The 13,783-nt window shown below is 37.5% G+C and overlaps 1 protein-coding gene across 4 annotated transcripts in view; it reads left to right on the forward strand.

Annotated features, from left to right (window-relative positions):
- Positions 1 to 13,783, forward strand: part of CDC14A (cell division cycle 14A) — a 180,290-nt gene that overhangs the window by 100,037 nt on the left and 66,470 nt on the right. For all 4 annotated transcript variants that reach the window (XM_011992532.1, XM_011992531.1, XM_011992530.1 and 1 more), the window contains exon 7: positions 3,274 to 3,336. In XM_011992532.1, the coding sequence (XP_011847922.1) occupies positions 3,274 to 3,336 (63 nt within the window). The remainder of the gene's footprint in view (positions 1 to 3,273; positions 3,337 to 13,783) is intronic.

Raw genomic sequence — 13,783 nt, forward strand, 5'->3', positions numbered from 1 at the left:
GTACCAGCCACTATATGAAGGACTTTACATATTTTAAAAAACATAATCTGACAACAGTCCTATGAGTGCTAGCTAATATCATTAACTTCATTTCACAGATGAGGAGACTGAGATTCAGCCTAGAGGTAAAGTAACTTGCTTAAGTTCCTGTGCAGGACCTGGCCAAACTGGAAGTGGAACCAAGGCAGTCAGACTCAGGAATGCAGGCTCTTAAATCAGCCTCTTGGATTAAAGCAATTTCAGAAGTGCTTCAGTTAAGTGTAGTAGTTACCTAGTATGATCTACTGTATTATATAAGTTTACCATGTTGATAGCTCTGAAGCCAAACAAGCACATCTCCAGCTGACTTTGGTGTTCTATTTTATTATTTGAATGTTCTAAATGCAAGTTTTTAATGTTGAGTTTATTTATGTTTATAGGGATGCTTCCTTTGGAAATTGCACTTACAATCTCACCATTCTCGACTGTTTGCAGGGAATCAGAAAGGTAATAACAATTCTCCTTGCTGTATTTGACACAGTAGTTCAAAAAAATATGAGAAAGGAATAATCTCAACATCCTTATTTGTTATTGGAGGGAAGAAAGGGGAACCAGTAAGTAGAAGGCTTTTCACTTCCTGAAGAATGATTGATTCGTAAAATACAAACACCAGGAAAAGCTGGGAGGAGGGAGTGGAAGGGGCCTTTCTTTGTCATTTAAACTGTTTGTGTTCCAGGGCAGATTTATCGCCACTGTCAGCTGCAGTGCCTGTGACATTGCTTTGTCACATGCTTAGCTGCATTGTCAGGCTTGATCTTAGTGTAGGAGAGTCAGGACGTTATTTAAGCCACTGTTCTCCTATGCTGCTTGGTCCCACCACAGACCCACTAAAACAGAAACTCTGGGGGTGGAGCCCTGCGGTCTGTATTTGACGAATCTCTCCAGGTGATTTGATGCACTCCAAAGTTTGAGAACCAAGTCAGAGTTATTTAATTATTTCTGTGTATAATGGAGAAGTTAAACTAGAAGATTTCTGAGAGCTCTCGGAACATGTTTTAGAAACATTAATTCACAATCTGAGAAGTTATACAAGCTATCCTGTAAATTCTAATGAGGGCTCAAAGTACATAATTCCATCTCAAACATATAACCATGATTTATTATCAATCAGAAATGTACATATTACATAACCTGTTCATCATAGGACATGCATAATAATGTTACATGGACTATAAGTATATTATCAGTAGCAATTCTAGTTCATTTCTCAGATGTAATATAAAACTGATTTTGCTGTGTTTTGAGTTGAGAAAATTGGTGTGATAAATGTGCTACCCGTTTTATACATGGTTGTTTCTGTTTCATTTAAAATGAATTTAAACCCCATCAAACTTTAAAATAGTTTTCAAATATTTTTCTTTCCACTTAAACAACTACAGAGATACTCTAGCTCACTCTTGCATCAATATTGCCAAAATACACTTACAGTAATACCAGTTAAGAACTTCTATGGAGACATTACCCAACATAAAACCATTGATTATAGCATTTGGAAAATATGCCTGAGGGAAAAAATAATTTATTTATCATCACTATTATTATTTTGTACCATCTGGCACAGGCTATTTGTTTTATAATACTTAAAAAATTTAGAAAGAGTTCAGACTGGAATATCGCTACCTGTAATTATGGTAATAACTACCATAACTCAGTATAGAAAGTTGTGCCATCCCTCCTGTTGTAGAGGAAAGGTATGTAAACTTGTTTCGTCAAATGTTGGGGTTAACTCAAAGATAGATGACATTTTGGAGGATCTGATAGATTGTGCAGCATGTCTTTAAGCACCTGAGACATTTCCTGTACGTTTGTTCTCTTACATAAGGCACCATGTTCTGGGCTATTTTTGCGTGGCAACGAGTAGTACCCTTCTAAGAACCTATACAGAGTATGGTGACATTTTTGCCCTTTTAGGGAGCACATTTCTCTGATTTTGATGTATTGGCATTGTCATAAGTATAGTTTATATTCCATGTTGTGTGAACTACTATACATGGATATAAGCAAACACTTTGAAAATACAGAGAAAACTTCAGAGTGTATATTTTTCTCACATTTATGTCGGGAAAGGTGCATATGGATGAACTCAGTTTTTTTTTTTTTTTTTTTTTTAAGAATGGACTAATTTAAATAATTTGTTCTGCGTATTCTGTGGGGGTTGTTTAAACCAGTGTTATCAGAATTTTGCATTTATAAGAATCACCTGGGAAGCTATGCTGACAAGGTGATCCTGGGCCCCAACCAAAGAGAATCTGATTTAATAGTTCTGGGGTGGAGCCCAGGAGTCGGCTTCTTTAATATGAATTACGCTAAGTGTTTCTGATGCAGATGGTGCATGTTCTGTGTTTTGAAAAAACACTGATAGATGTACTGGAGCTTGGCTTGCTAGTTTCTTTTTCTATTTTTAATGACTTGATCATGTAACTTTTAAATGTACCTGTGGTTTTGTGTTCTGTTGTAATCCGTATAGCTTCATGATTTATAAAATAAAACACTCTCTGTTCTCTTTAAAATATTAGATCTGAGCTAGCTGGATAGTTTTTAAAAGTTCTAAGTCATTAGTTACAAAAAGGAGTATGAAGTTTTTCTTTGTGATAAAAATACCAAGTTTTTTTTTTTTTTTTAAATTGTAAGAGCAGTCAAGTATAATCCTACTTTGTCAGAAACTATCATCATGAAACAGATTCTCCCAAGGTAGAGTTTTAGGAACAAATAAGGGCCTATTAAGCAGAAATATTAAGAGTTTTACGGGTTGGAAGAAAAAAAAAGGTAAAAAATGCAGGGTTTTTGGGGGGCTAAATGTCTCATATGATAAAAGGAAAACAGAAACTCATAAGAATAATTGATTTTTCTTCTCCTAACAAAGAAGTTAATCACTATGATATATTCTGTTATAGTTACGTCTAGTTCCCAACAATTTCTAAATATGAATTTGTTTTGTTTCATTTTTTATACATATAATTTTACATACAAAACTGATGTAAATTAGAAATCAAGGCATCTTTTGTGGGGCTTTTTTTCATGTTATTCTAAGTGTTTTTTTGGTTCCACTTCTAAGACAGTCTTAATGCAGTATAACCAGTATTATAAAAAGATTTCTAGATATGCATTAAAAATCAAAGGTTTAAGCGATCTCTTCAGATTAGTGAGGATCATTTCTGCAAGTAGGAGTTCCAGAAATGATGAGTAGAGTTTATCAATTTAGCGTGGAAAAACTAATTCAAATTCTGCTTTTAGGGATTACAACATGGATTTTTTGACTTTGAGACGTTTGATGTGGATGAATATGAACATTATGAGGTTTGTACATTTAAATTTTTTTTACAAAACATAATTTCATGTTGATTAATTTTTTTTCCCCCGTCACACTCATGTATTGCAAATTGATTGGGTGCTAAATAAAAGCATTCTGGAGTTTTCCATAGTGGTCAGTTTTGTCCTTTCAGCCTTGGTTATTTCCTTTGAATCAGGAGTCATCAAAATTTTATTTTGGGAAAACAACATGTCTATATATATTCTGTCATCAAATATTTATTGACAATCCCTTTGCACCTTAAATTTATAAGAAAAATCTAAGTAGGGTAGTAAAATTATGTTAGTTTTATTTTAGAAATCAGATTTCATTTAAAATAAAACAATTTGTACCATTTATTTATTTATTTTTGAGGCAGCGTCTAGCTCTTTTCTCCAGACTGGAATGCAGTGGCACAATCTTGGATCACTGCAACCTCTGCCTCCCCAGGCTCAAACCGTCCTCCTACCTCAGCCTTCCAAGTAACTAGAATTACAGGTGTATGCCACCATGCCTGGCTAATTTTTTTTTTAAAAGCAGGATTTCACCATGTTGCCCGGGCTGATCTTGAACTCCTGAGCTCAAGTGATCCTCCTGCCTTGGCCTCCCAAAGTGCTGGGATTACACGCATGAGCAACCATGCCCAGCCGCCTTATAATATTTTTGATTGTATAAATTTTATTTTGAAATATGGCTGAATTTACTTAGTTCTAAAAGTTGGCTGAATGTTTTTTCCCCATGGCATCATTACAAAACTTTTGATTAATGTCTTGACCGCTCAAAATGTAGGCAAAGGCTATCTCCAAGCTGGGTTGTGCTATAAGGAGATATTGAAGAAGAGTAGGATAAGGAGTCTAGAGGTCGTTAACGTTTTCTGAAAGATGAGAAGCCTGTACAATGTGAGTAGGTTCAACATTCTTGGAACGTGAATTCATCTGTTGGGTTTCCCCAGAGGAGTAATACAATTTAGCTCTATCCTTAGTACGATAAGGACAGCCCTCACATTTGGGGCCCTAGTCTAGAATATGGCTATTTGGATATTCTGTTTCCATGTTAAATGCAACATATCTGAAAATAAACTGATCATCTTTTACCCAAACATGGTCCTCTGCTTTGTGTGTGTTACCGCATTACCATCCTACTGAGCACCCAGGCTCAAGGCTAGAAACATTGCTTTGTTTTCCTCCCTAACCTAGTGAGTATTTGGATCACTTCTACTGGTGCCACAGGATGTATTAATTATATCTGTCTTTCCTCTCTGTTCTCACTTCCTTCCCTCTGACTCAGGTCTCACGTCTTTTCCTGTGGACCTTTCATTTTAATAGTTCTCTAACTGAGCTCGGCCCTTCTCCTCCCAGGCTGCCTTACACACACCTGAGTGATCCTAAAATAGGGTTCTCATCTTGCTTGTCTTGTTCTTGGCTGCAAACTGGCTGTTTCTCCCATTGCCCTGCTGAAATGAGGATAAACTCTCCTGTCCTGGCATTCTTAGCTGTGATGAGCTCCAGCCTACCCTCCTAGCCGCATCTCCTGTTTCTTCACTGTACGTACTCTGTGTTCCAGCTCCTCTGAACTGCTTAGTTACTGTTTCTTGAATATCCCTGTTGCCTAGTTGAGCTTGCTTTTTCCCAGATCCCCATCCCTTGAACCTCCTCCTCCTCCATTTCGTTTGTGTTAAAATCCTGCACAGATTAGATCTCGGCTCTGGAGTACTCCTGCCCCACCCCTGGCCAATTTCATGTGTTACAATTTGTACTTTCCATTTTTCTTACATCATGGCTATTTGCCTACAAGCCTTATTTTCCTTATTAGGTTGCAAATTCCCTATGGATGGAATTATGACCAAATAGAAAAACAGATACTTTGTTCTTGGATAGAAAGATTTAACATCATAAAGCTGCTACTTTTCCCAAAATTAATACATTTAATGCAATTTATGGAAAAAACCCAAAGAGAGTTTTTAAAAATACCATAAAAGCATTTTTAGTAGTGACAAAAAAAACCATTCCCCTCTAAAATCCCAAAATTAGAAACAGAGGGAATATATACTTATAAGAAAGAAGGTCAGATAACTTGTAGTACATCTGAATCATTGAATGTTATGCAGTCATTTTAAAAAATGAATTGAGCTATACCAGTTATCTTGGAATGATTTCTATAATGTTTGTTGAAAAGAAAGGATATGGAAGAGTGCTTTAATAAAATCTATCTTTGTAATAAAACAAATGATAGTAAGATGCTCCCTAGCCCACACATGTAGGTATCTACATTATATGACCAGAGGTGACTTACTTTGAAACTAACGAAGCTTAAATTTTAGAGAGCCTCAACCCTCAACTTGTATGGGCACCTTTTACAGTCCTATACCCAATTTTGTGTCAATAATTTTTTATTCTAAGATGGACCCTCAAATTAGGTAAGTTTCAGAGCCCCCCAAAACCTGGATCTCTGCCCCATGTATGTGAGCATGAAGAATGCAAATGGCCCATTGTATTAATTATTAAATATACAGCCAAACACTAAAGCCAATTAAAGCAGAGACGGAGGTGGGAGGAGGTTGGAAGGGGTGAGAGAGGAGAAGGAGCAATTCAAGGAGAAAACTAGTGGATTTTTTATTTATTCCATCCTTCGTTTTTCTCTAACTTTAATGGTGATGCTGAGGGTTAGTTGAAAAAAATCTTGAAAAACCTTAAGCAGACAGTACAATTTTATTCTTGCAAACCAACCAGCCAAACAAACAAAAATCTGACAAGAAGGTAGTCATGCTTTCACCTTGACAACAACCATTTAGGTGATGGGAGGGGAGCAGTCAGTTTTGGTGAACATTTGGAAAATGTTGTCAAACAATTTCTTTTTTTGAGAGTGATTTATCTATTCTTTTATAAAGCCTGTAAAATAGAAAACCACTATTGTGATTGGCAGGTGGTAGGTATTTCTTAAATTTTAATTTCTGGATTTCTTAAATGTTTACTGAAGGAATAAATGAATAAAGGAACTCTTTTCTGACAATCTGTGGGCCCAGTCATTTCCTGTCAGATTTCTCTTGCTGTTTGCCCTGTTCTAGTGAGTATGATATTTGGTGAACTTGTGGAATAGCTGAATTCATACATTTTATTAGCTCCAGTAAAGTCAGTATTCCAACGAAGGCAGTGTAGTTTTCAAAGCAAAATTTTATTGTTGACAGCAGTTGGTGAGACTGTGAACCTTAGATGATTAGGGGATGTTCAAGATGCAACTTTTCAAAGACACTTCTTTACTAAAGTATGTTTAGTAAATGATATGGCTCAAAAAAAAACAAAACAAAAAAACACACACAAAAAAACAAAAACACCCAACAACAACAAAAAGCCTAAACCAGTAAGACTGTATCTCTATGTGAGATTAAAGGGGAATCTTACAGAAAGAGTGCTACTTATAAATGCTTCTAGTGATGAGGTCAACAGAATTTGGGAAACACTTGTGTAAAGTCTACAGATAAACCTCTGCCTATCCTGCAAAAGGTTATATCCATCTTCCTCCTGCAATTCCAGGGTCTAAAGCAGTGCTGTCCAATAGAAATATGAAAGTGAAATAAATAATACATTTTACTTGTTGTAAATATGTTGTTTACATATTTACTAATATACCTAAAATAGCATTTAACATGTAAGCACTATAAAAATTATTAATGATGTATGTATTTTACATTTTTTTTGAATTAAGCCTTGGAAGCCCAGTGTGTAGTTTATTTCTTTTATTTATTATCTTTTTTTGAGACAGGGTCTCGCTGTGTCACCTAGGCTGGAGTGCAGTGGTGCAACCTAGGCTTACTGTAGCCTTGACCCCCTGGGCTCAAGCCATCCTCCCACCTCAGCCTCCAGAGTAGCTGGGACCACAGGTGTATGCCACGTTGTCCCGCTAATTTTTGTATTTTTTGTAGAGATGGGGTTTCGCCATGTTGCCCAGGCTGGTCTTAAACTCCTGGGCTCAAGCAGTCCGCCCATCTTGTCTTTCCAAAGTCCTGGGATTACAAGTGTGAGCCACTACGCCTGGCCTCCAGTGTGTAGTTTATACTATAGCATATCTTAATTTAGACTAGCTGTATTTCAAGTGCATAGTAGCCACATGTAGCTAGAGTGTGGATTCTGCAAGGACAGGCTAGCCAATGTACTGTCGTAGTCCATCAGTATGACGTGAAGCCTAGGTTATATCTCCTTGCTTCATGTGATCTGTTGTTCACATGAGAGTTAATTTCAAAGCCCTGTTCTATTTAGAAAGCTCGAGGTGAGATACCTCAGGCTCTTGCTTTATTTTCGTGTGACTTAAAAATGGCCCATTGTATTAAGTATTGATAAACAACACCAGGTGTTGGCTTCCATCTTGCAAAAGTATCTTCCAAAATGTGGTCTTTCCAGGTCCTTTACCAAGCTGTTGTCCTTATATTTGCCCCAATCAGATGAAATTTGGGCAGGTATGCTGGGAAAGTCCAGAAAAGTAACTGTGAGACGATGGTCTAAAACCTTCCTCTAAGAATCAGTGTCAAAACATTTATGCTTCTCCAACAGCTTCTTAAGGTATTCTCAAAGAATACATACTTTGAGAACCTTGAGAACTTTTACTCCTTTGAAATCTAGCCATTTCAAATCTAGTTCAGAAAAATAAAAGTTGACCTTTTATCCTAGGGAAAAATAATGAAGATGATAGAGCTTGAACATTCAATTAAATTATGTAGCTGTAGGTATGTGAGGAACTATGCTCTTCAATAGTAAAGTTTAATGGTTAATGCTAGTATAGTCTAATACTCTGCTTGTAAGACCTGGAAGTGGCACCCATATGCAGAGTCTACCTTCAGTCAGCTTTCTTCTATTTTTTTGGGGGGTAGCTGTCCTTACCAAACAAGATGTTGCCCAAACACCAGTGATCGTTCAAGATGCTACTGGTAAGCAGTTGTTATTTATCAGAGAGAATTTGAAGTTGTGTCTTTAGTTTGTTATTTTGCTTGTCCCAAAGGGCTTTCCACTGTTTACCAGAAAGCTTGCCATGTTTGATGATGGAAGTGTGATGCGGTAGCAGTGTCCTTAGTTGGGTTTGGGAGAAGAAATGCAGAGAAATGGTGCTTCAGTGGCAACATTGGAGGTTTCTCATCACTGTGGCTTACATTTATTACCCCATTCAAAATTCAGCCCATGCAATTTTGAGGAGTCTCCTTAAATATCTATTTGGGGATTAGGTGAAACTAAAAGTTCAAAAACGACTTCAAAACTGAGAAAGTACTTTGACTTTTTTCTTTGAGCTATTTTCTGGCTGCCATTATCTGCCCCCTGCCATAAGTCATTCCTTTTTTGAGTGTGAAAAACAAAATTATGAGAATATTTTCCAGAATATCAAACTATTGTGGCCTTGATCCTGTACTTTTAAATGTGAAAAATCCAGGCCACTTCTTTACCATTGTCTTGACAGAAGTTAGAGCCACACTTGGCCTGCAGGCCTGATGACAGAGGCACTGGTTACTGCCTTTACAACAGTCACCGCACAGGGCTTCCTTTTGTTTTTTCATCATGGCACATGGAGAAAATGATAATATTTGCTCAACACCCTGTGATTATAGCTCATAGCTGTTGGCAACTGGCCTGGGGACTCTGGCTGTTCCAGTCTGCCCAGGCAACTCCATTCTGGTCACACTGGTTAGGAAGCTTTGTTTTACAGAAATAATGGTGTGCAGATGAACATTTGTTATTTGAGAGTCAAGTAGCCACACCATGCTCCTTGTGGCCGCATTCTTATAGCTTTTCAGTTCATTTGTTGAACAGATATTAAATGCCTCCTGTTTGCTCCATATATTTGCTAGGCCCAATGTTTCTTTTTCTTTTTTGTTTTTTAGGAGGCTACCAGTAATTTCATCTCTCCATGTGTAGGGTTAAAGCCTTTACTCTTGTCACCTGGTATCATAGAATCCATGTATTCTTGTGCCTCATTCTGCAGAAGTTGCCATATTTGAGTCTTGCCCCAAGCCCCCATTTTTATGCTTATCAATTTAGTTGTGATACAAAATTTCTCACTGATCAACGACAGGCTGAAATGTGGACTATTTTGTTCCTGAGACATTCAAGCAATTCAGTTTATCATTATTGCTATCTTCACCTGAAGGGTGCTCTTTTGGGGAAAGACCATTTCTATTCTAGAAAGTGATTTCACATTATTTTAGCCGCATTACAATGTAGCCCGTCTGGGAACTGTTTGTGAAAAAGCATGGGTTCATTCTGGATGCCTGGGATTGGGTCTTTCTTGGATCTTAGGCCTCTTCGATCAAGACTTCACATTACTATCAGGGTGTAGATTTTAAAAATTAAGTCTGATTATATCATTCCCCTGTTTTATCATTTCCCCTTCATGGGCTCCACACTGACTAAAGGTGTGGAGGAAATGCAAACTCCTTACTATAGCACAGAAGGCCCTTCTTGACATGGGCTTGTCCTTCTTCTCCACCCTTGTCCTTTTCCACTCCCTTCCCATACCCAAATCCACGCAGCTAACCAGGTGGCGGCTTCTGAGCTTTTGCACATGCTCTTGCTCCCTCCTCCTGCCGGTCAACTCTTCTTTCTGGTCCACTGTATTTACACGGCTGACTGTTAAGTCCTTCTCAATCCCGTGGAAGCTCTTCTCATGTAGCCTTGTGTGGTACTCTGTTTACACATCTGTGTCTTTCCTGTATCTGTGGGTAATTTTGGGCAGGAACTGTGTCTTATTATTCTTTGTTTGAATGAGTAACCTAGTAGCACAGTACACTCATAGTGGGCAGTCATTATTTGTGGAATGAAAGAACTAATGAATAAATGTGTGAATAAATACTAAAAACAGGAGTATAGCACATTTCAAGATATTTTATATGATCTGTTTTCTGTGGAAAGTGCCTAAAACATGTTAATTAAGAATCCATTCTGATTTTGCAGTAATATTCCAAGGGACAAATTTACCATGGTAGATAACTTCTTCAAATGATATTTCTTTTATCAGCAGCCAATCTATGCTGGAAGAGTGACTTTTTTTGTTTCTAAGTCAGTTATTTACAACACAGATTGCTAGATATTTTAATCTAAGACCAGTTCTGTATGCAACATCAATTTAGTTTAATATGTGACTGGGGACTATCTCCAGGTTGACTCTGTCACCCTTCACTGTGTAAGTAAATTTCCAGATTGACTAGGTTGTGTAGAGTCCTAACAATTGCTCTTTAGCACCTACCTTGAGAAACAGTAAAGTTTGTTAGGCCTCCCATCTCTCAACAAGTCACATCGGGTCAATAGCAGGAGTCAATGTTGTTGAACACTGAAGTTATGATGCTTCAAGACTTTGGATTAGAATTTGTACAGCGAACTAAAATGTAATCTGGATGCTGCTTGGTCTGCCTTCTTTACATGTTGGTGGATTATGGAACTGGAAATATGGGACTGCCATAGGACTGGGGTCAAGCAGTCCCCAGAATGCAAGTATGTGGGCATGTCCTCACCACCTGAAGCAGTTATGGAAGTGCGCCTCCCATTGGCGATTTGAATATTGGAAGAACTATTAGAAGAAGCATTCTCCTGCAGCCATCTGGTAGCGTTCATTACACCACTCTAAATCCTCACGTTTAAGGAAGCAAAATTACTTCCTGGCCACTGCAATTGCAAAAGTGAGGGGACCCAGTGTTTCCGTATCTTACACCCATTGCTGGTTCAAAGATCACGTTGGTTAAGTCTATAAAATGTTTTGAGACTTACCCTGTCCTAAACAATTCCCCATGGCTTTTTTTCTTCCTCTTTCATGATTGTTGGTATCTTTCCCTTCTTTTATCTCCAAACTTCTTAAGAGAGCAGTCTCGACCCTAACTAATTATGGTCTGGCCTCTACTGAAACTGTTCTTGCTGACACAAGGGTTCGTAAAACCAAGTGGCTATGCTTGTTCTTCTTCCTACTTGGTTTATTCTGTGGTCGCTCTCCAATTCGCATTCCTTCCCTGATTTATAATGTGCTGTCTTTTGAACTTCTTCTCCGTCCATGGCTAGCCATCTTTCTCAGCCTCCCTCTCAAGTCCTTTCTCTTCCTTTGCCCACCCTGATTTGCTGGAGTTCTCTAGGGCCTCATGATTTCTGGTTCTACACACTTTGTATGATTGAGTGCATCCAGTTCCAAGTTTCAACAACCATGTATGTGCTGCTGACTCCAAATCATCTTTGCGTCTTGAGCATTGGAGTGGCATCTGCAAATGTGCACTGGAGTTTTGCACCCTGCTGTTGTTGTACCAGCAGAGGTGTTCACTGATCTGGACTGTTGGAATGGGACCCTACATGTTTTCCAACCTACCGTCTCTCTGGTGCAGCTGATGCTAGCAGAGGTGAAGCAGTCATCCACATGGGACACTCCTTTTTCCCTCCACCGCACCATCTCCCTCAAAAGCAAGTCTAAATTAATAATCTAGAGTTTGATTATTATTTAAAGCCAGATGGCATGTCAACTTAAATGAAATAATTCAAATATTTACTTTGCTTTAAGCTCATAAAGTGCCCATCCTTACAGCATGTTTGCGTTTATGTGATACAACTATACTGTCAACACTGTTTTGTTGTTTTAGAAGTTAGGGAAATACAAAGAAGGCACTTCTTAAATGGATTTTAAAAAGCCATTGTGGTTCTACCTTATTAAATTTCAAAATAGTCTTTGTGCCACTGTCATTCCTCTTATGTACTTTTAGTATCACACTTACAAAGTGTAATGTGACTTTTTCTTTAATGGATAAAACGGAGATGAGAATAACACCTACCTCGTAGGGTTGCTATGAGAATTAAGTTGTATAGAATACAGTAGTGCTTAACAAAGAGTCAGTGGTATCCACATATTTGCTGCCATTTTTGTTACTGTTATTTGTCATTCCCACTTGCCTTTGGACTCTGTAAAAGCACAGAGAATGCTTTGTATTGTTTCATGTTTGACACTACGTTACTGTCCTAGATATATAATAAAGGCTCAGCAAATGTTTAAATGAATGTTGAATTGCGCTTCAAAACTGTTTCTGCATGTTTTCCTAGAAAACACATCTGTTGATAAAGGGAATCAATCTTGTAATCGTCAACCTCAAAGACCATTTTTTCTATGTTACTGTAGGTTTATTACAGTAGTAAAAAGGTCAAATAGTTTTCAGTGTTTGGACTGAAAAATATATTTGTGACGACTATTTTAGAGTCACAGATGCATTTTGTAGAAATCATAAAAATTGGCCGGGCGCAGTGGCTCATGCCTGTAATCCCAGCACTTTGGGAGGCTGAGGTGGGTGGATCACGAGGTCAGGAGTTCAAGATCAGCCTGGCCAACATGGTGAAACCTGATCTCTACTAAAAATATGAAAAAATTAGTTGGGCTTGGTGGCTTGTACCTGTAATCCCAGCTACTTGGGAGGCTAAAGCAGGAGAATCGCTTGAACCCGTGAGGCAGAGGTTGCAGTGAGCTGAGATTGCACTATTGCACTCCAGCCTGGGTGACAGAGTGAGACTCCATCTCCAAAAAAAAAGAAAAAAGAATTGTAAAAAATTCACGTTTTTTAGTCAAATTATATTTTGAGCGCACCAAGAGAGTGAACTATTCAAAAGAAAGCTGTGAATCTTTTGTAGACTGGAGAATCCTACGGCACAGTGAATAACAACACCTAAATGTATCACTTTGAGGAATTCAGATTTTTTTATTTTGGGTTTTTCTTACAATGAAGAACATCTGTCTTTTTTTTTGCATAGTATTTGGTAGGTAGTAGGCTTTAGATCAGAATTGGTGAAATCATACTCTTGCCTCATCGTTGCTTAGATATTTGTTTATAAAATGTGGTAGGGTTGGAAAGTACCTTAAGTTCCTGTCTGATCTAGATTTCTTTGAAGTGTATGTGTGTGTTTAATTAGAAAAACCAATTTGTGTCATATAAAGTATTTTGTTATTGATAAATATTGACATTTGTGTCATTCACTAGGAATAAAGGCACAAATATTAACTTTGGAAGACTACCAAAGTAAGCATATATTATATTAGGTTGGTTAAAAGCTATAACTTTCTTATTAATTTTTTTCTCAGATTTAGGTCTAAGACCTAATCTTTTTTGTTTATTCCATCAACCTTATCCTGGCTGCTGAATATAACCCAATATTATCTATTTATCTTTATGAGTAGGAGGATTTGCAAACATATTCTTTTGGTTCTGTGAATGAATGTATCTTAGGGAGTCCCTTGCCTCTCTCCATATGATTAATTATAAAAGGTTGCTATTTAACCAAATGGATTTCTGTAATCCAAATAAGAGATATTGCACAGTATATTTATCTAACCTACTTGGTTGATGGTCAAGGATACAGAAATAGTGATCGTAGAACCTGTTTTCTTTTATTGTTCATAAAGAATTGGTTTTAGTCTCTTGATGATTAGTGCATACCTTTATTCTTGGATTTTCAAATACTATTT

The sequence above is a fragment of the Mandrillus leucophaeus genome, unplaced genomic scaffold (assembly GCF_000951045.1).
Source record: "Mandrillus leucophaeus isolate KB7577 unplaced genomic scaffold, Mleu.le_1.0 Scaffold413, whole genome shotgun sequence".
Taxonomy (NCBI): Eukaryota; Metazoa; Chordata; class Mammalia; order Primates; family Cercopithecidae; genus Mandrillus; species Mandrillus leucophaeus.